This window comes from Schistocerca gregaria, chromosome 2, assembly GCF_023897955.1.
Source record: "Schistocerca gregaria isolate iqSchGreg1 chromosome 2, iqSchGreg1.2, whole genome shotgun sequence".
In the NCBI taxonomy this organism is placed as follows: Eukaryota; Metazoa; Arthropoda; class Insecta; order Orthoptera; family Acrididae; genus Schistocerca; species Schistocerca gregaria.
Window position 1 is genome coordinate 700167500 of NC_064921.1, and position 21036 is coordinate 700188535.

Below are 21036 nucleotides of genomic sequence, written 5' to 3' on the forward strand. Positions count from 1 at the left end.
AAATACGATCTTCACTAAATGACATGCAGTCTGCACTGCTAAAATATATGACAAACTATTTCATTGGATACCTTAATATATGTGAAATAATGTAAATTTTTTGTGACTGTTTTAGCTGTGTGCAGAATTTAAACAGTTTGTGAAGACTAGAAATACTAAATCAGATGTCCCTTGAAAGAAAGAAATGCTATAAAGTAGAATTGCAATGAAAAAGTACATGTTCTGAGTATGTTCTTTCTGAAATCTGTATTGATGTCAAAACAAAATTCTCATTTGACAGGCTATGTAATCACTAAATGTGCGAAATGGTACAATAGTTTGAGCATTGGGCTTGTATCTGGAAGTGTGGGGTTCAAATGCCATTTTTCAAGGAATTTGTTGAAAGTAAATGTCAGAGTGGTTCATAGAACAAAGACATGAGAAGTTCTTCTCTTGTCTTCTCTTTTCAGTACTGTGCACATCTGTAATGATTTTGAAGTATTTGAGATGTAAAACAATACTCACTCTTCCTCAGTTCCTCCTCCTGCTTCTCATCCTCACACACTTGTTCTAACATGAAATGATTATATATGTAAGCATGAGACAGCCACTGTGTTATACTCTTGCGGAAGTTGTACAGTCTTTTATTGCCCTTAGAGGTGGATATTCAAGTTATGAAATGTTATTGTACCTGGATACAACAAAGATATTTTATGATTGCAGGCGACATTTTTTTGTGTGGTCTTTATAGTTTTCCTCATACATCATATGCTTACCATAAACAAAAGTGCATGTTTTGCATAATTCCCTCTTTATAAATTTATAATTCTGGTCTTCATAGCCACAATGATCATCAATCAGCCATCATTCTGTTAATTGATTGAATCCATATAAGATTCTGTTCTGACTATGCTTCTTAATTCTTGTGATTTACTGCCCAGGTCTTATGGAGAAACTCGTCCATAGTGCATGAGAGAGAGAGAGAGAGAGAGAGAGAGAGAGAGAGAGAGAGAGAGAGTTAATAATGGACTGTTTACATTAATCTACAAGAATAACATTAGTGCTGACAACTGAAATTGTTGATGTGCATCATTGACTTCCATTAACTGAGACTTCCTGGCAGATTAAAACAGTGCCAGACTGAGACTACAATCCAGAACTTTGCCTTTCACAGACAGTGCACTAACCAACTAAGTTGTCCTTAAAAATTTGGTGTGTGAGTAGAGTAGTGGTATTGAGGAAAGTGATGTGGAGAGAGGAAAGGGAAGGGGAGCCCTGATGTGGACTGGGTAGGTCGAGAGCATTATTTATGTAAAACACAGTACCTTTCCTCAAGCTTTCCTTCTGCCATTGTTCCACTATATTTTGTGTCACAGTAACTATAATTATCTGCCTTGGATAGAGCAGACAACATCGTAGAAGAAAGAATTTGTTTTGGAGATACAAGTCACACACAACTTCGCACATTATTCTAAGCGCTTTTACGTATGGTCATTATTCTAAGCACTTTTACATATGGTAAATGAGCAATAGCTGTATTCCTCTGTTTTGTATAACATTTAAATAGTGTGAAATAATAAAGAACATAAAATGATGTCATACTTGTATTTCTGCTTGAGTTATAGATCCTTTGAGATATCATGTTGGTTGGATGTGTGTCACCGCAAAACTAAATCTATATATTGTATTTTACAGATATAAGAGGCTACAGCTGTAACATGCATCCTACGTTGCTTCTTACTTCTTGTTCTTCCTCTTCATTGTCATCATTGTCCTCTATGCCATTATTTCCAGTTTGTAACCTGCATCATATGAATACCTTTTATTTTTTTCCATTATGAAACTAGTTACTAACAAAAATATTGTATTTTTACCGATAACACAAACCACTTTCAATTCAAGTTCACTGGCACCATAGAATGCAGTGACGCATCATAGGTTAGACAGTGTTCTGGGTTTTTGATGGCAGGGCAGGAGGGAGACAATGTTAGCAAGCTTGTGAATCCCTGCAATTATGTTCATCACATTGGTGCACTGCTGCTGCCAGTTGAATCCAGTGTTGCCAGATAGAGATAGGTTTCCTGTGACATCGAAGGTGTGCCCAATTTTAAGACTGGTGGAAATTTTAAATCAAACACTGAACATTTTTATATTAATCCAATTATAAGACCTGTCTTAATTTTGGAGCCAGTTTTTTGTAGAAATAGTGCATCTTATAATCTGTAAAATAAGGTACATACTCTGCAAACCACTGTGAACTGTGTGGTTGACAGTACTTAACATTGTATCATGCAAAGGTTTCTTCCCATTTGGTTCGCATATGTAGCAAAGTAAGAATGACAGCTTTAGTGCTAGTGTGGACATTGTAATTAGTGTATTTTTGGCTTTGTGGCCCCTACTGGAGCAATACATAGGGGCTTTAGTATATTTCTGGATTCTTCATTGAAATTGGTTCTTGAAATTTTGTAAATAGGCTTTCATGGGATAATTGGCTTCTATCTTCAAGTGTATTCCAATTCAAGTTTTTTCAGCATTTTCATGACGCTCTCCCTTGAGTATAACAAACCTGTGACTCTTCATGCTGCCCTTCTTTGAATACATTCAGTATCACCTGTTAGTACTATTTGATATAGGTCCCACATACTTGACCAACATTCTAGAAAGGCCCACACGAGTGTTTTGTATACTGTCTTCTTTCTAAACTGACATTATTTTCTCAGTAACCCACCAATTAACTAAACTCTTCCATCTAGTTTACCTATGTTTGAGTCACGTGATAGTTCCAGTTCACTTGCCCACAAATTGTTACCGCTTAGATATATGTATGAGTTGACTGGCTCTAGTTGTAACTGCTATTTTAGTCAAGAGATACAACTTTTCTGCATTTTTCTGAAGATGCACAATTTTATTGCGCTGTGCATTTAAAGCAAGTTTCCAGTCTTTATACCATTTTGAAATCTTATCAAAATCTGCTTGTGTATTTTTGTAGACTTTTTCCTTCATACACATTACACATAATTACATCATCTATGTAAAGTCTGGGGTTACGGTTATTGTTGCCTGCCAGTTAATTAATGTGCAACAATAAATAACAAGGGACACCTCAAGTGCAAGGCTGCAAGTTCAGTATTTAGTAAGGCTCATTTGAAGGTGTTGTGTTAACAATTATGACAGGAAAAACATTAGCTGCTAATGATTCAACATGTGCATCAGGATGGTGACAGAAAATGAGTGTGCTGTAGTGGCAGAGATCAACCTTCTATGGGAAGTATGTATTACACTTTGCAAAATGGACATTGTCGACATTCAAGAAATGTTCAAAACAAACCATTAGATTGCACCATGAACACCAAATGAAAAATGGCATGCCATGGTGATCAGAGGGGTTTGCACCATCAAGATTGTAGGTTAACTCTGTGGGAGTTGCAAACTGAGCAGGACATTCAGCTAGGCATCCATTCTTAAGGAATGCATATAGAATCATATTGGTGAAATGAGGTGATGAGAACTGATGGAATGTGATGGCACACGACCGAATGTGAAACAGTCTGTCATGGTGCTTAACGTGAAACTGGCTATCCTTTAAGGCATAGCTGCAGATAGTGCAATAATATATTTTATAGGCAACGGAAAAACAAACATCTGGAGCCCGGGCTTGTCCAGTGGTTCTAGGTGATATGAGTTGCAATATCACACACTTTTCAGGAGGGATAGTTTGCTCTAAAGGAGAATTATATTTATATGCAGACCAGGAATCAAGCAAAGGCAAGCTATTTAGACCAGCTATTGGCCGAAAGCAGTGCTCATGCCATAGTTGTAGTTCTCTTAAGCCCATTTTCCTGCATCTTTCTTGCTGTGACATAAATATTCTCCACTGCTCTTGCAAGATCACGCACACGGGAAAGAATCGTAGGGGGCAAAGCATCTCCAACTTCTCACAGCACAATAAGTAACTTTCCATCCAATTTAACCTCCAGATTAACAGCCAGCATAATTGTATACAAATGCATTGAGGTGTTGATGTTAATTGATCTTGATACAACTCTCTTGGTATCTGTAATTTCCAGGGTTCTTTTCATATGCATCTCCTCTTTAAATCCCAATTGGTCAGATTTGAAAACAAATTCCTTTCTGAATGATGAGATAAGTTTGTTTATTTCATCTACAAAAATGCAGGCCGATTCTGCTGTTTGTTGTGCATCATCAAGTTGATGCTTTGTTTGTAATTTCGTTATCTTACATCGTCCAATTCTGTAGCCTTTTTGAACTTATGCAACCATCCACTGCTACCCTTCAAGTCACTGTAGTCTGCTACCCTTCAAGTCACTGTAGTCTATCTCGCATGCAGTTTGAAATGCGTAATGTAATAGGTCACATGATACACAACCTGTAAATTGTATTGAGCATGCTTGAAATGCGCAAATGCCAGTTTTTGTAACAAGTGCGCCTTGTCCTCCATTGAATATCTGTAAGTTTTTCTTATGCACTAGATGGTCATATTCTTGTAGGTTTCAAATGTGCAGATGCGGGTGAATTCTGAAGGGACCAAACTGATGAGGTCATCCGTCCCTAGACGTACACACTACTTAAACTAACTTAAAGTAACTTATGCTAAGAATAAAACACACACACACACACACACACACATCTCCAAGGCAGGACTCGAACCTCCGGCGGGAGGAGCTGCGTATTCCGAGACATGGCGCCTCAAACCGTGCGGCCACCCCGCATGGCTTGTAGGTTTATTCGAAGTCTATTTATAATTTTTTTTAATATGTTGTGGATGATCTTCAATGTACATAGTTATATTTAGTACCTGCTCCTTATTCAAGAAGCATGATGAACTGCATGCCTCAACACCTGTTTCAAGATCACTTTCACTTGTTAAGCATGTATCATCGTTGTACTCCTCATGTACATTGTCCGCACAGTCAAGTGTTTATGAGACCACACATTCCACCGACTCATCTCGCAGAAATGCTAATATTTCATCAGCTAGTTCTTTCTCTATGAAATTCCTTGCATTCCTTTGTGATAAAATGTCAACTTTGGAAACTGTTGTAGATAAAATGCAGTGTTTGCTTTCGTTTATTATTGCCATTGCTCTGCTTTGTATCAACACCACTAGCACTGAAGCACTGTTGTGAATTACATGTCAACTAAGCAGTTCAACTACACACCATAGCCTCATGCTGTGCTCACCATTGGGCACCTCCAGTTCCGCCCCCTGTCGCCAGTAGCAGCCAATTTTGTGGTTGCAGGGTAGACATTATGTGGGGCATTGATTGCCGTAAACATCATTGGCCTTTTGCAACCTCGCACTCAAGGGGTTGTTTGTGTCTACAACCAGACGACTTCTGTCTGACACACCGATAATAAAATAAATACACAAGCCATCCCCGTGAATCGTTCTGTCTGTTAGTGAAAACCATATCCAGATCCCTACACTAGTTCCTGACATTAGTCTTCACATTGACATCAATGAAACTTGCGGATTCTGATCTCTGATTCTCTGGAGCTGTGCTGGCTGTTTACTTTACTGCTTTCCTCTCATTGGCACTCGATGTCACTCCAGATACCCATTACATGGAATGGATAACAAAATACACTCCTGGAAATGGAAAAAAGAACACATTGACACTGGTGTGTCAGACCCACCATACTTCTCCGGACACTGCGAGAGGGCTGTACAAGCAATGATCACACGCACGGCACAGCGGACACACCAGGAACCGCGGTGTTGGCCGTCGAATGGTGCTAGCTGCGCAGCATTTGTGCACCGCCGCCGTCAGTGTCAGCCAGTTTGCCATGGCATACGGAGCTCCATCGCAGTCGTTAACACTGGTAGCATGCCGCAACAGCGTGGAGGTGAACCGTATGTGCAATGGACGGACTTTGAGCGAGGGCGTATAGTGGGCATGCGGTAGGCCGGGTGGACGTACCGCCGAATTGCTCAAACGCGGGGCGTGAGGTCTCCACAGTACATCAATGTTGTCACCAGTGGTCGGCGGAAGGTGCACGACCTGGGACCGGACCGCAGCGACGCACGGATGCACGCCAAGACCGTAGGATCCTACACAGTGCCATAGAGGACCGCACCGCCACTTCCCAGCAAATTAGGGACACTGTTGCTCCTGGGGTATCGGCGAGGACCATTCGCAACCGTCTCCATGAAGCTGGGCTACGGTCCCGCACACCGTTAGGCCGTCTTCCGCTCACGCCCCAACATCATGCAGCCCGCCTCCAGTGGTGTCGCGACAGGCGTGAATGGAGGGACGAATGGAGACGTGTCGTCTTCAGCGATGAGAGTCGCTTCTGCCTTGGTGCCAATGATGGTCGTATGCGTGTTTGGCGCCGTGCAGGTGAGCGCCACAATCAGGACTGCATACGACCGAGGCACACAGGGCCAACACCCGGCATCATGGTGTGGGGAGCGATCTCCTACACTGGCCGTACACCTCTGGTGATCGTCGAGGGGACACTGAATAGTGCACGGTACATCCAAACCGTCATCGAACCCATCGTTCTACCATTCCTAGACCGGCAAGGGAACTTGCTGTTCCAACAGGACAATGCACGTCCGCATGTATCCCGTGCCACCCAACGTGCTCTAGAAGGTGTAAGTCAACTACCCTGGCCAGCAAGATCTCCGGATGTGTCCCCCATTGAGCATGTTTGGGACTGGATGAAGCGTCGTCTCACGCGGTCTGCACGTCCAGCACGAACGCTGGTTTAACTGAGGTGCCAGGTGGAAAGTGCATGGCAAGCCGTTCCACAGGACTACATCCAGAATCTCTACGATCGTCTCCATGGGAGAATAGCAGCCTGCATTGCTGCGAAAGGTGGATATACACTGTACTAGTGCCGACATTGTGCATGCTCTGTTGCCTGTGTCTATGTGCCTGTGGTTCTGTCAGTGTGATCATGTGATGTATCTGACCCCAGGAATGTGTCAATAAAGTTTCCCCTTCCTGGGACAATGAATTGACGGTGTTCTTATTTCAATTTCCAGGAGTTTATATATCTTACACACTCATCAGTACTACACTTATTAATTATATACATAACCTTGCTAGTTAATCAGTCCATCTATTAGTGAGGACCACATTAAAATCCCAACAGTAGTTCCTGAGATTAACCTTCTCATACAAAGAAACAGTGGTGGGGATGGACTTCATTTTAGTATTCCATACTATGAACAGCAAGTCTTTCATACACTTCACTGGTGCAGATCTGTTGATAACTCTCTATGCAAGATAACATGCTGTAGCCTCACTACCAAGAAATCCTCTGTCTATTCGCAAATCTCTTTTGCTAGCCCATATGATAGTATTTTTGTTAATAAATTTCGGTGTGCTACTGAATCAGGTGCTTTTTGTAAGTCAATAAATACTGCACCCAGCTGATAGCCTTGACCCACAGCTTTTGAGATATCATGTGAGAAAAGCTCAAGTTGGATTTTGCAAGACCGACGTTTTCAAAATCCATGCTGGTTGGCATGGAGGTCATTGTATTTGAGATATCTCAGTATGCTTGAGCTTAGAATATTTTCTAAGATTTTATAATAGATTGATTTCAGTGAAATTCAAAATTAAGTTTTGTAGATCACTTGTGTTGCAGACAGGTGTGACAAATTATTTCTTCCAAACTCCGGACACCAGTTTTTGTTCGAGAGATTGGTGATATATTGTGGTCAAAATGGGAGTTAACTCATCTGCAAATTGTGTAGAGAATCTGATAGAGATTCTGTCGGACTCCAGAATTTTGATCAGTTCAGACTCCAGAACTTTGTTCAGTTTCTGCAATTTCAGGTGGTTGATAATGCCACTGACATTAATATGTACATCACTCACTTTTTCAGTGATGAAGCTATCAAACTAGGGTAGTTCTCTTATATATCCTTTGTAAAAGGCAATTTAAAAATGAAGTTTAACATTTCTCCTATTGCTTTACTATCCTCAACTTTGATTCCACTGTCATCTGTGAGTGTCTAGACACTAACTTTTATGCCATTGATTGCCTTTACTTGTAACCAGAATCTTCTAGATTTTCTGTGAGGTCTGTTGCTAAGATTGTACTGCAGTAGTTACTGAAGGCTTCAGGCATTACCCTCTTGACAGCTAAAAGTATTTTATTCAGCATCTCTCTATGTATATGCCTTTTTTTCCATACCTATTATGTATTATGCCATACTCGCAGTTTCTTTACAGTGACTGCATATCATGGAATGTAGGTACATATGTATTCAGTGCTTTATCAACTATTCTTTTACACTTTAACCTCAGTGCCTCTAAATGCTCCTGCTGCAGAGCTACATATTTCAAGTTCCCCATTATGATGTTAATACCTATCCAGTGGGCTGAACTTGTAATTTCTACTTGTTTTGGCTGTGTTTTGTTAATAGCCTTTATACCTGTAGTTCCAAGTAGATTTCCAAGAAAGTAATTACTGTTAATTTCCTGGAATTACTTGACTCATCTGCCACTTACAATTGTGTAATCATCGCAGTCAATTTTTGAATGTCTTAAGTAACCTCCAGTGACAACTGTATGATTGGGAACATATGTATTAGCAAAATGAGGATTTATCTAAAGTTTTCAGTTTCACTTGGAGATTAGTCTGGTAGTTATAAGTGTATGCCCACCTTTATAATCAGTCAAGCCCAGACTATTTCTCATGCAGCTTCAGGTTGTATCTTGATGGAATTGAGTTTCTTGGCTACTGCAACAGGTATGCCACATACCTTTCCAATTAGTCTATCCTTTCAATATACACTCATACACAGCCAAAAAAATCTCACTTCTTTTGATTTTTGGTTGTATCCAGCTTTCTGTAGCTGGTATTATATGAGCTCCATTGTCCTTTAGGACTGCTCCAAACTGCAAGATCTTGTTGCTAATGCTTTGATAGCATCATCTGTTGGCTGTTACACTAATACTTCAGCCTCCTACAGCTATCATTATCTGGATTAGGTAGATAGTAACCAGATCTAAAAGAAACTCTTGTGTGCGTTCCACAACAGTCAGCTTTCTTGGTCGTAACCTCTGATGTGTAGTGCACTCCTGACATATTTTATAGGACCCTACGGTCCTCAACAATATGGCACAAGTGCAGTAAGTCACAGTCCAGCATGCCACAGAGCCTCCAGTTTCTGGTTCCATCCTTTTATTCAGCTCACAGCTGGTAAACCACAATCAGTTCTTGTAAAAATGCTGAAGATTGTGAGCTTCACTGAGATTCATGAGCAAGACTGGTCTTCTTTGCCAGTCACTGGAATGAACCAAGTATGACCTCGGAGCTCAGACAACAGCCATCATTTACTCCAACATTTGTCACAATTTGCAAATTGTTGCACCATGTACCCTGAGTGGCCACCAGAACAGCATCTACAACATGTTTCACAAGATCCGGAGGTGTACACATTGATTGCAAAAGATGATCCTTCCCATTACTTGCTGTTATTTCTCTATGAGGTGTCAAGATGAACTCTTGACTGTTCCGTCTGAACCATGTCGTTTGCCATGGTTCCTGTTTTTCCCTTGGTTTACTCCTGTTTGGAATTTCTGCGCTTTCCTAGAAGGTGTTGCAGAGCCGCTGCTAGCACGCTCGCTGGAGGGAGGCGCTGTGAGCCATGCCAAGGGCGGATGAGGCAGTTGAGATGAGTGTTTGGCGCTGGACAACCGTTCTGCAGCAGGACGCTCAGTCCCTCTATGCAAAGTCTGGATGGGCTCAAAATCCCGGGGCGTGAGGACACAAGAGGCCATAAATCTGTAGACAACGTTTGGTTTCTATTCATGGGCTGGGGAGCTATGAAGTCCATCTGCAACTGCCAATAACCTACAGAAGGTGGTGTCGTCACTGAAAATATGATTTTTCATCTAGTTAGTGCAACGGTCGTCATCTGGCGGGAACAATCTCCCGGTGTTGTGGGAGCTATTAATGACTGCATGGCAATGTTTCTCTGCTTTGAGTTTGTGATCAGAAATTGCCTTGCGTGTGTGTTACTGCCCCCTTGCATGATCGTGCATTTGAACGCCATGCTGACTTAAGGTGCACATTGTAAAAATAATAATAATAATAATAATAATAATTTGCTGTGGACCTTCTGCAAGCCATTGTTTTCCCATGGACGGCGTAGGTCACTGTTTGGATATTCACGTTGTTATGGATGTATGAAATGCAAGATTATGTTAATGTTTGCCAATATCTGAGAATGCAGGCTTTCTCAGTGAATCTCGATGATAAAATCTTCTCAGGTTGAAAGCCGAGTCAATGTGTTGTTCTCCAGCAATGTTTCAGCAAGTTTCTTACTTGCCATCTTCAGGCAAAGATGGCAAGTAAGAAACTTGCTGAAACGTTGCTGGAGAACAACACATTGACTCGGCTGTCAACCTGAGAAGATTTTATCTTTGCCAATATCTGTTGTGTTTTAGTATGTAGGCATATTTAACTTTAGTCATTGTTATTGGGTATATATTCTTGTGTTAAGGAGTTTAGTCCCTGTGGCATTTTTAAGTGCTCTATTTAATTATATTTAAGGCAGTTTCTATTTGGTAATTCACCTAGCCACAACTGATGTCAGTTGCTCGGTCTGTCTGAAATATTGGGTTTATTGGGTGGAGACCGTTGTTGACTTGCTCTCCTCAGCTCCGAAGACATGTATTGATACTATGGTGGTAGTTCTGCCAGAATCTCATTTCCAGAAGTTATCAATTCTTGTGAGCACAATTAAAGCTACCTTTGCCTGTGTAATTTTCATCTGCTGGCCAGGAAGCTTTGGTTAATGATTAAAATTAACCAACTGGTCTTTGTCCAACCTAGTGGCTCATGTTAGACGAGTTCCCTTTCCAGTTCGGGTAAATGCTTCCTCCTCCTATTGGAGCCGTCCTCTTTCATGAGCCACGCTGCGGTAAGAGTTGCCTGAGTGTCTATTGCCACTCAGTGTTCCAGCTGAATGAAATAAGAGGTTAAGACTAATTGACAGAGACCTCAAATACCAGAGCAGTCTTCTTGAATGGGTTGTACTAGTCTCTTGTCTGTGGTAGTCTGGTAATTTGTAAAGATATAAAGCACTGAAGATAATAAGAATCAAAGAGATGATATGAATTCTCGTGAGAAAATAAACTTCAGGAATTAGAGTGTTATAGAATGTTAGAAATTAGATCTCCTTAAAAAATCAGGACAGTGATTAAAAATGCATATGCACAACTAAGTAACATGATCTTATACTTGAATATGTAACGATCCTATCAGTTGTGATACTCTAACAAAGAGACCGTAGAGTTGTGATACTCTAACAAAGAGACCGTAGAGGCAGACTGGCCCTCTTCAGTTTTTTTCATATCTGTAAGATTTAAAGGTCTTGTGTAAATACACTCCTAGAACTAGAAAAAAGAACACATTGACACCGGTATGTCAGACCCACCATACTTGCTCCGGACACTGCGAGAGGGCTGTACAAGCAATGATCACACGCACGGCACAGCGGACACACCAGGAACCGCGGTGTTGGCCGTCGAATGGCACTAGCTGCGCATCATTTGTGCACCGCCACCATCAGTGTCAGCCAGTTTGCCGTGGCATACAGAGCTCCATCGCAGTCTTTAACATGGTAGCATGCCGCAACAGCGTGGACGTGAACCGAATGTGCAGTTGACGGACTTTGAGCGAGGGCGTATAGTGGGCATGCGGGAGGCCGGGTGGACGTACCGCCGAATTGCTCAACACGTGGGGCGTGAGGTCTCCACAGTACATCGATGTTGTCGCCAGTGGTTGGCGGAAGGTGCACGTGCCCATCGACCTGGGACCGGACCACAGCGACGCACGGATGCACGCCAAGACCGTAGGATCCTACGCAGTGCCGTAGGGGACCGCACCGCCACTTCCCAGCAAATTAGAGACACTGTTGCTCCTGGGGTATCGGCGAGGACCATTCGCAACCGTCTCCATGAAGCTGGGCTACGGTCCCGCACACCGTTAGGCCATCTTCCGCTCACGCCCCAACATCGTGCAGCCCGCCTCCAGTGGTGTCGCGACAGGCATGAATGAAGGGACAAATGGAGACGTGTCGTCTTCAGCGATGAGAGTCGCTTCTGCCTTGGTGCCAATGATGGTCGTATGCGTGTTTGGCTCCGTGCAGGTGAGCGCCACAATTAGGACTGCATACGACCGAGGCACACAGGGCCAACATCCGGCATCATGGTGTGGGGAGCGATCTCCTACACTGGCTGTACACCTCTGGTGATTGTCGATGGGACACTGAATAGTGCACGGTACATCCAAACCGTCATCGAACCCATCGTTCTATCATTCCTAGACCGGCAAGGGAACTTGCTGTTCCAACAGGACTATGTTTCAGTGGTTCTGTCAGTGTGATCATGTGATGTATCTGACCCCAGGAATGTGTCAATAAAGTTTCCCCTTCCTGGGACAATGAATTCACGGTCTTCTTATTTCAATGTCCAGGAGTGTACATACATTTCTTAGGGTAGTGTGAAGCAGTTCTGGGGAGAGGGACGGGGGAAAAAAAAGCGCATACACAACTCGAAAAAATTTCTTTTGAAGTTATGATTTCTAAGTGCTGTTCAGTACAAAATAATTGTTAATAATTAATATAGTCATCAGTAGCTCATAATATACAAGTCTGGTAATTGTGTAGTTGCTGGTTCGAAATTTGCTAGTTGCAATTTTTGTTGTTGTTGTTGTTGTTGTGTTATTATTTAAATGTCATGTCTACTAACAAATAGAAATCTTAACTAACAAATATTGAATCATAATTTTTTTAATAAAAAGAACATCTTTTTATTTTGTTAAATGAAAACAAAAATGTACTTCAGTAATATTATTCAGTCCCTAGAAATAAAAAAGAACATTCTTTTATATTCAATGTTTTGCACTGGTATACCAAATTTTAATTTAATATGAATACTGCCATTTTCATACTAGTGGTAATTAAAAATAAAAAGATTATTTTTATTAAAAACTATGGTTGAATATTTACAATTTCATATTTCTATTTGTTAATAAAACTTTTGCTGCTAACAAGTTTCAAAAGAGCAAATATACAATTACGCTATGCACTCAACTACCGACTGCTATGTTAATAGTGCACAGATGTGTTGTACTTAACTGCACTCGAAAATTTTATGATGTTCAAGGTTGGTTTTGAAAATTGCATCAGACTGCTTTACGAAACTGATGTCTGTGCACTAAGTTTCAAATCCTATAAGTATGTAGAAAATGGAAGAGACTCTGTGTGTAAGGTCCCTTTGTAAGAATAAAAGATGGAGATTACTATTTTTTTCAACTTGCTTAAGGTACAAGTGGTTTTAAAATATTTTAAAAATGTAATGTTTTGTACAAACGAAAAGTAGACAGTTTAAGTGATCGCTACTTATAAAACTTCTAGAATGAAAAACATTTTACAAAGTGTTACATATAGTAGAATGTCCAGTTGAAAGTGGTATCATTGATCAAGAGGCAGTTGTAGTAACAATGACGTACATAGGACAACTAAAACATGTAGACAGATTTATATGTTCAGTAACATAGATAAAGAAGTAGTTGTGTCATATCTCATGAAGAACTTTAAACTTTTGGTACATGACAGGAGCATGTAGAAGAACTATACCAGCATAGTTGACAACACAGTGGATGAATTTGTAACCAGTAGAAGGGCTTATGATAGGGGGAATCCTCCATACTATACAATCACTGTAAAGAAACAGAGACTACACGTTTGGCTATCAAGAGAGCCATGTGTGAAGCCTTCAGTGGCTACCACACCAGAACGCTGTTGAAAGATCTCTTGCAAAATGCAAAGAAATTCTGTGTATATATAAAGGCTATTAGTATCACCAAAGCTAGTGTCCAGTCACACACAGACGAGACAGGAGACTTGCCCCAATTTGATCGTTGTACCACTGAGAAGATGAGTGAAATAGATATTAGTGTCAGAGGTGTTGAGAAACTGCTGAGAGTCCTCACTGCAATGCAAAAATCTTCACTGCAATGAATTGTGGAGGTCATAAGATCATTTTAAAATATTGTTTGTTGTAGTAGTATAAAGTAACTGAGACTAACCAAGCATTAGTTCTCATGATTCTGAAGTTTGTTGCATTATGATTGCTGAAACTTGATGACTTACATTTTAAACTTACTTTTATCAGCATAGTTTAATTTTTAACATTTGCTAGTGTTCAAAACAAAGTATACTGTATCATGCCCTGCACTGGCTGCTGAAAATATATGTGGATGTGGACAAAGATTCCTTTGCAGTTTACCCATGGAGTGCTACTGCAACCTCACCAGTGGAGGAAGATGTATGTTTACTAAAACAACACGATTATTACACAAAATTTGAAACTTCAGTTGTTCGTTGAGTGTAATCTTCCCAAAAGCAGATATCAGTTAAATCATTTTCTAAGAACCAGTGCTATAAAGTTTCATTCATTCTGTCATTTCCTTTGCTTATTCTTAAAGAGTTTAAACATTTGTATGTCTCATGAACAACCGCTATTTAATATGTGACATACTATTAAAAAGTGAATATAATGTTAAGAAATTTGGCTTTCCAGGTTCCTGTGCCTATCACTGAAAAGCGCTCATACTTCATGGCTATGAAATGGTTAATTGAAGCAGCTAAAGACAAAGAACGCACAGTTCATTTTCCAGAAAAGCTTGCGTGGGAATTAGTGGATGCTGCAAATAATCAGGTACTGTCTCTTGACAATGATCTCATTTGCGTAAATTTTCAAACTTAAAAACTAACCTCAACAGTGAGAATTCATGTTTTTATTACTTAACTTTGGGCCAGTGATAATATATACCACTTGACAAAAACATGGTCGAATGGCGATGCCAGGGCTGTGTTTCCATGTCAACCTCAGGCATTGGCTCTGGTGTTGGTGCTGCCAGTGCTAATAATACAGTTATCAGCAGTTGCTCAGGAACAGGTGATAGCATTCCTGACCATGGCATCGGAAGCAATAGAGAAACTGTTGGTTCGGCCATCAAGGATGGATGGCCACACCCATGCGGGAGTAGAGAAGCAGCAGTGATGTGATCATGGTGCCTTGAGCGGAGGCCATCCTCCATTTAGATGTCGCAGAGACGCTGCCTCCGGCATGTGCGATGATAGCTGGAATCCGTTTAGGGCAATGTCCGAAACCGTGCACCCAGACAGCTACACCCGGCTGGAAAGCCACAGTAGGTTCACAGGTTGATGTCCAGCTGGAGGATGCAGGAGGTGCAGCTGCTTCCTTGGCTAGCACCCATAGAATAGCTCCACTGGGCTCTTCTAACCAGTCAGCATGAAACTGTATGAAGAGAGAAACCGATCTAAGGCAACATGGGATGAAGAGTTGGCAACATACATTTTCATCTGAGTTTTGAATGTTCGCACTAGGCATTTTACCTCAACATTAGAGTCTGGATGGAACAGCTGAGCAAGGAAGTGACAGATACCATGGGAATTGCAAAATGCTGCAAACCCTTGTGATGAAAATTGTGGACCATTATCAGATACTAAACATCTTGGCTAAGCATTTGAGTGAAAAAATTTTGGCTAAGGCTCTGATGGTGGCAGTTGTGGATGTGGAAGCACAACGAACAACGTATAGAAAATGAGAATATGTGACAACAACCAGCAGCGTTGAGAAACAGGCCAGTGAAATCCACATGTATACGATCACATGCATGGACAGTGTCAGCCAAGGAGACAATGACGTGCAGGGAAGTGCTTGGTGTGTCTCACGCTGTGAACAAGAGGCAACTAGGCAGGTAATGTCACCATTAAAACTGGGCCAAAATACATGTCTAAGGGCCAACACTTTTGTGCATGATACACCCCAATGATCTGCATGTAATAAATGGAGAACTTCTGAACAAAGCAGTGAGGGGATCATTACCCAAGGGGCTGTGAGATCTGTGTCTAAAACCTGAACACTGTCCACAACAGAGAATTGATTTCGAAAGGTGTAATACTTGCAGAGGGGGTGGATACACGAGAAGGTGGTGAATCCAGCAAACTATGATCTTCTACAAACAGGATCCAAAGCTACAGCCTTCATGATCTGCATGTTAGTTACAGGAAAGCCATCAACTGTCTGCCATGTGGCAACATCAATGTGGAAACAAAGCAATTCTTCGTAATCAAATCATAGGTTCAGACCGGCCGGCAGGCAGGACAAAGCATCGGCATTTGCTTGTTGATTCCTAGGGTGGAAATGAATCGTGTAATGCGAAAGGAAAATAGACGAACATTGAATGTTATGTGCTGCTTTATCTAGTAATGATGCAGAATGACAGAATAAGGAAATGGCTTATGATCAGTGACCAAGTGGAATTTGGTACCATGGAGAAAAACATGGAATTTCTTCACAGCATATACAATGGCCAAAACTTCCTTTTCTGCCTGAGAATATCTAATTTGAGCCTGGTTGGTATGTCACTAAACAGGGCGCAGACTACGACATGGTCTAAGGGTGGAAAACGTGATTTCACAAGCCGATCATCAGGGGAAAAGCTGAGTCCCTTTCTACAGCAACACATATAACAGCTGTGCAATTGTTGCAGCCCCAGGCAACAATTTATGGTAGTAGGCGACTTTGCCCGGAAAAAACCTGAAGCTCTTTGACTGATGTTGGGAGTGGAAGCAATACAACAGCAGAAACATGTTGATGCAGGGATTTGAGACCCTCATGAGAAACTTCAAATAGAAGATAAATGATAGAAAGTTGAAAAAATTTACTTTTCCTAAATTACACTTCAACCCCACCACTTGGAGGACAGAAATAAATAATAAGGAGATTTTGTAAGTGTCCTCAGTGGAGGTACCAAAAACTGAAGTGTCATCCAAATAGTTTGTACAACCCTGCACAGACACTGCAAGTTGTTCCAAAAAGTGTTGAAAAATAGTGGGAGCGCTGATGATTACAAAAGGCAACTGCAAGTATTGGCAAAGTCTAAAAGGGGTATTGACAACTAACATATGTTGTGACTGTATCTAAAGGGATTTGTAAATAGGCATCTGAATTGTCAGTTTTTGAGAAATATTAACCACCGTATAACTTTGCAAAGAATTTGTTCAGGTGCGGTATCAGATATGTATCGACTACAGATTGCGCATTCACAGAATCTTTAAAATTGCTGTGGAGGCATAAGCAGCCCGATGGTTTCTTCACTATAAATGAGGAGGATAGACCATTCACGTGATGCAACTGGCCGGACAATGCCAGATTACATGTGGTGATCTAATTCATGTTTGACTTATTTTCTGTGTGCCCCTGGAACCAGATACACACAGAAAAAATGAGGCCGAGCAGAAGGTTTCATGGTAATGTGCGCTTGAAAATTGTTGACACACTCCAATCCAGGAGACAACAAAGAGGAAAACTCTGAACATAATGCATCTAACTGTGTATATGGGACTTGTTAGGACCCTAGATTCACTTCATCTGAAATGTTAAAACCAAACAACTCAAAAGCATCTAATCCAAAAACATTCTCTGTACTCTGTTTATTGTAACCTACTAAGTTTCGTGACACAGAGAGAAGTGGAGGGTAGCTCAAGTTCATGTAAGTTTGTGAGTTTAATGAGGTTACCACAGCTGCTGTATCCATTTGTATCTGCAGAACTTTACAAAAACCCATAACATCAATGAAAAGCTTGTTCGGCATAACAGAAATTGCTGATACAATATTTACGTACATATCTGGATTGGGATTGTCTTGCTGAATATGACATTACAAACAGAAGCAATGCGTGCTGCAAACAGAAGCAATGTGTGCTGAATTTTTGCATTACGAACAGAAACAATATCACCATTTTTGTTGCAGTTACGACAGGTAGCCCAGCATTTTGGGCAGTCCCAGTGCTCATGATTAATGAAACAATAAGGGTAGGATGGGAGCGTGGTATGCATATGTTGCTGTTTACTGGTCTGTTTACTTTGTTAGAGCAGCTGCTGCTGGGAGCAAGGCTGGCAGCCTTGACGCAGTGATCATGTCTTCCCCCTGTGAACTATCTGAAGTGTGTTGAGGAGAGGATTGGATTGGTAATACCTCACACCATGACTCAATTTGGTTACCTGCCGCATGTGACACCTCAAACGATTCACCTCAAATGATTGTGCAACAGCTAAAACCTCGGAGAGCCATGAATTTTCACACTTGAGGGCTCTCTTTCACACCTCACAATCCAAAGCTAAATGAATGATAGCATTTCTCACCATCTGATTAGCATACGGCTCTTTGTGCACATCAGACAGAAAATTACAATGACGGCTTAACCCACAGAGTTCAGACACCCGTACTCGATAGAATTGATGTGGTTTGCATCCTACAGTAGTGAAACTCAAGCCAGGATGTGACAACATTGGTGCATTTACAGTAGTACTTTGAAGAGAAGTTCTTACATTTGGTCAAATGTCAAAGAAGAGGATCCTGTGAAGCTGCAAGTTGACACAGGACTTGATACATTCTTGGCGATATCCATGGCAGGAACAAGGCAGGACATTAAATAGCATCAGTAATCCTAAAAGGTTGAAACCGTTGTCGCAGACTTTTCTCGTATGTGTCCCATTCCTCAACAGGCTCATCATTTGTAGAAAAGGGAGGCAGATAAATCATGGGAGTCACGGAGGTATGGTAGTGCAATGCTGTGATGAAGATTCTTGCTTTTGACCAACCGATGTAAAATGTTCTCCATGACACCATCAGCCATTGTGAGAATAAATGCAGGACCAACCAGAGTAGGAATTTGAGTGGAGAACAGGACCACACCAAATTACGGATTCCCTGTCATCCTGCACCATTGGTCCGATTCTATCAGCAGTTGAACTAGGGAACTACCATTCCATGTGTATGCTGCCATTAACACCAAAACAGAAATGGTTATATTTGGAGTGCTGCCGTGACCAGATGACCAGGAAGCCTGGACTGCTGATGAATGATGTTGCATTGTCTTCCTCAATGAATCATGGTTCGGCATTACCCCTGATGACCATCGTAGGTGGGTATGTTGGTAACATGGAGGAGAGGTCTCTCAGTCTTCCCATATTTTTGAGATAAAGAGTGGTGTTTCTCTTGGCGTCACTGTGTGAGGAGCCTTCAATGTTTTCGTATCACAGCTGGTAGTGATAGAGAGAACTCTGACGGCACAGTGGTATGTCATAGACATCCTGCATCATCAGGTGTTACTCCTCATGTGACAGTGTCATGGTGCCATTTTTCAGCAGGTCAGTGCTTATCACATATGGCATTTGTGTCTGTAAACTGTCTGTATGTTGTTGAGGCACTTCCGTGGCCAGATCAGTCCTCCATACATGTTTGGAACCAGCTTAGACATCCATTTCATGAAAGTCCCAGTACCAGGGATATCTAGGGTCAGTTACAACAGTTGTGGGCTGGCTTGCCTCAGGAGGAGGATACAACAGCTTTGTGACACCCTCCCCAAATAAATCAATGCATCCATCCAACAAAGAGGGAGAACAACCTAACACTGATAAGTGGACTCATAGTGCCAAGTTCTTTGTAAATTTGACTTGATTTTTTAATGACTGAAATACCATCACATACTCTCTCAACCTTTGAATTTTCCTTTTGTTTCGTTATCCCTTCTGGGCACTTCACTTTTCTTGTGAGGCAGTGTGTATATTTGAGGCTGTATTAATGAAGAGAAAGAGTAAAATACAGCTGACAGCAGCATCAGAATGAATGCATCATATGGTTTCCATATTTAATCAGGAGAAGGGAAAAAGGAAAAGAGGAAATTGTACGTTGTGTAAAAAGAGAAAATTTACTCTGAACCTGAGTATAAATAAGATGTTTCAATTGGTGGGAACAAAGCAGTATGCTGTGGTCTGTCTCCTGATAATTTAATGAAGCAATGCTGGAGAGAAGGAAGTCAGCAACATTGTTGACAAGAAGAAAAGAGTAGGGATGAATATCCAAGGATGAATGGATGGAGTATGAAATTGAGGCACCCAACAGCTTGGTTTTCAGCGATGTTACAAAGACACTAGAGAGGTTTGTGAATCAACAGGAAGCCTAAAATTATTCCAGTGTTAGTGTACGGGGTGTTTTACGAACAACACAAAGGCATGCCTATAGCTTTCATTAAATGTGTATCAGCTAATTTCCTTGGCAGCTGCCTCATGACTCTGTATGTCTTCCATTAGGTGAGTATAAACTAAGAAGCATGTGATTAAATTAAGCTTCCCATTATTTTCACAAGATTGCAAGCTGAATACTGCCTCTGAGTTTATAGATTTTTTGCACATAGTTAATCTTTTAACCTTGTCCAAAGGTAAAAGTCTCACGGATTTAGAGTCAGGGAATGAGGAGGCTATCCTACCATTAAAAATTCTCATAACACTGCCTTAGATGCATTGATGGCGTGTGTCCTTGCATTGTCCTGTATGAAATAACCATATGTCTTTTCGCTACCTGTTAGTTCTCTGGAAAACACAGAGAGATAAGATTGCAGTATACCATTCACATACCCATCAGAAGTTATGATTTGGTTGAAAAAGATTGGTCCAGTAATTCACATTGGAGTAATTACGTACTATACTCCAGTTTTCACATTATGCAGCTGCTCTTGATATAACAGGTGTGTTCTAAATCTCCAACATTGCTTGTTGTGCAACATCACATGCCTTGATAAATGCAGCCATGCTTCAACAGAAAAGTCCATCGTCCACAGGCTGAAATAGCCAGTTGCAGTACTGATACCAATCAGAGACCACTTGGTCACTTAATGTACTGCTATTAGTTAGTGAGATTTAAGTTTGTGTACAGCTCTGTGAGCTGATGCTATGGACACCATGTGGAGTGCTAAGTATTGCTATGATTTTCTTGAATTTCTTTCTGAGACTGCTTCTAACTTGTGTATTTTATTCTTTCTTGAAATGCTTGGTTTTCTAGACCTTTCTTGTCAAAAATGGATCCAGTCACTTGAAATTTCTTTACTGATCTATGTATCATTGAATCATTTGGAATGTGGACATCAGAAAATTTCTGTGTGAAGGCAAGCTGACATCTGAAACTCTGTTG

At 41.1% G+C, this 21036-nt stretch overlaps 1 protein-coding gene across 1 annotated transcript in view; it reads left to right on the plus strand.

Moving 5' to 3' along the window:
* Nucleotides 1-21036, plus strand: part of LOC126334792 (28S ribosomal protein S7, mitochondrial) — a 72208-nt gene that overhangs the window by 37113 nt on the left and 14059 nt on the right. Inside the window, exon 5 of the mRNA XM_049997418.1 lies at nucleotides 14556-14693. Coding sequence (XP_049853375.1) covers nucleotides 14556-14693 — 138 coding nt within the window. The remainder of the gene's footprint in view (nucleotides 1-14555; nucleotides 14694-21036) is intronic.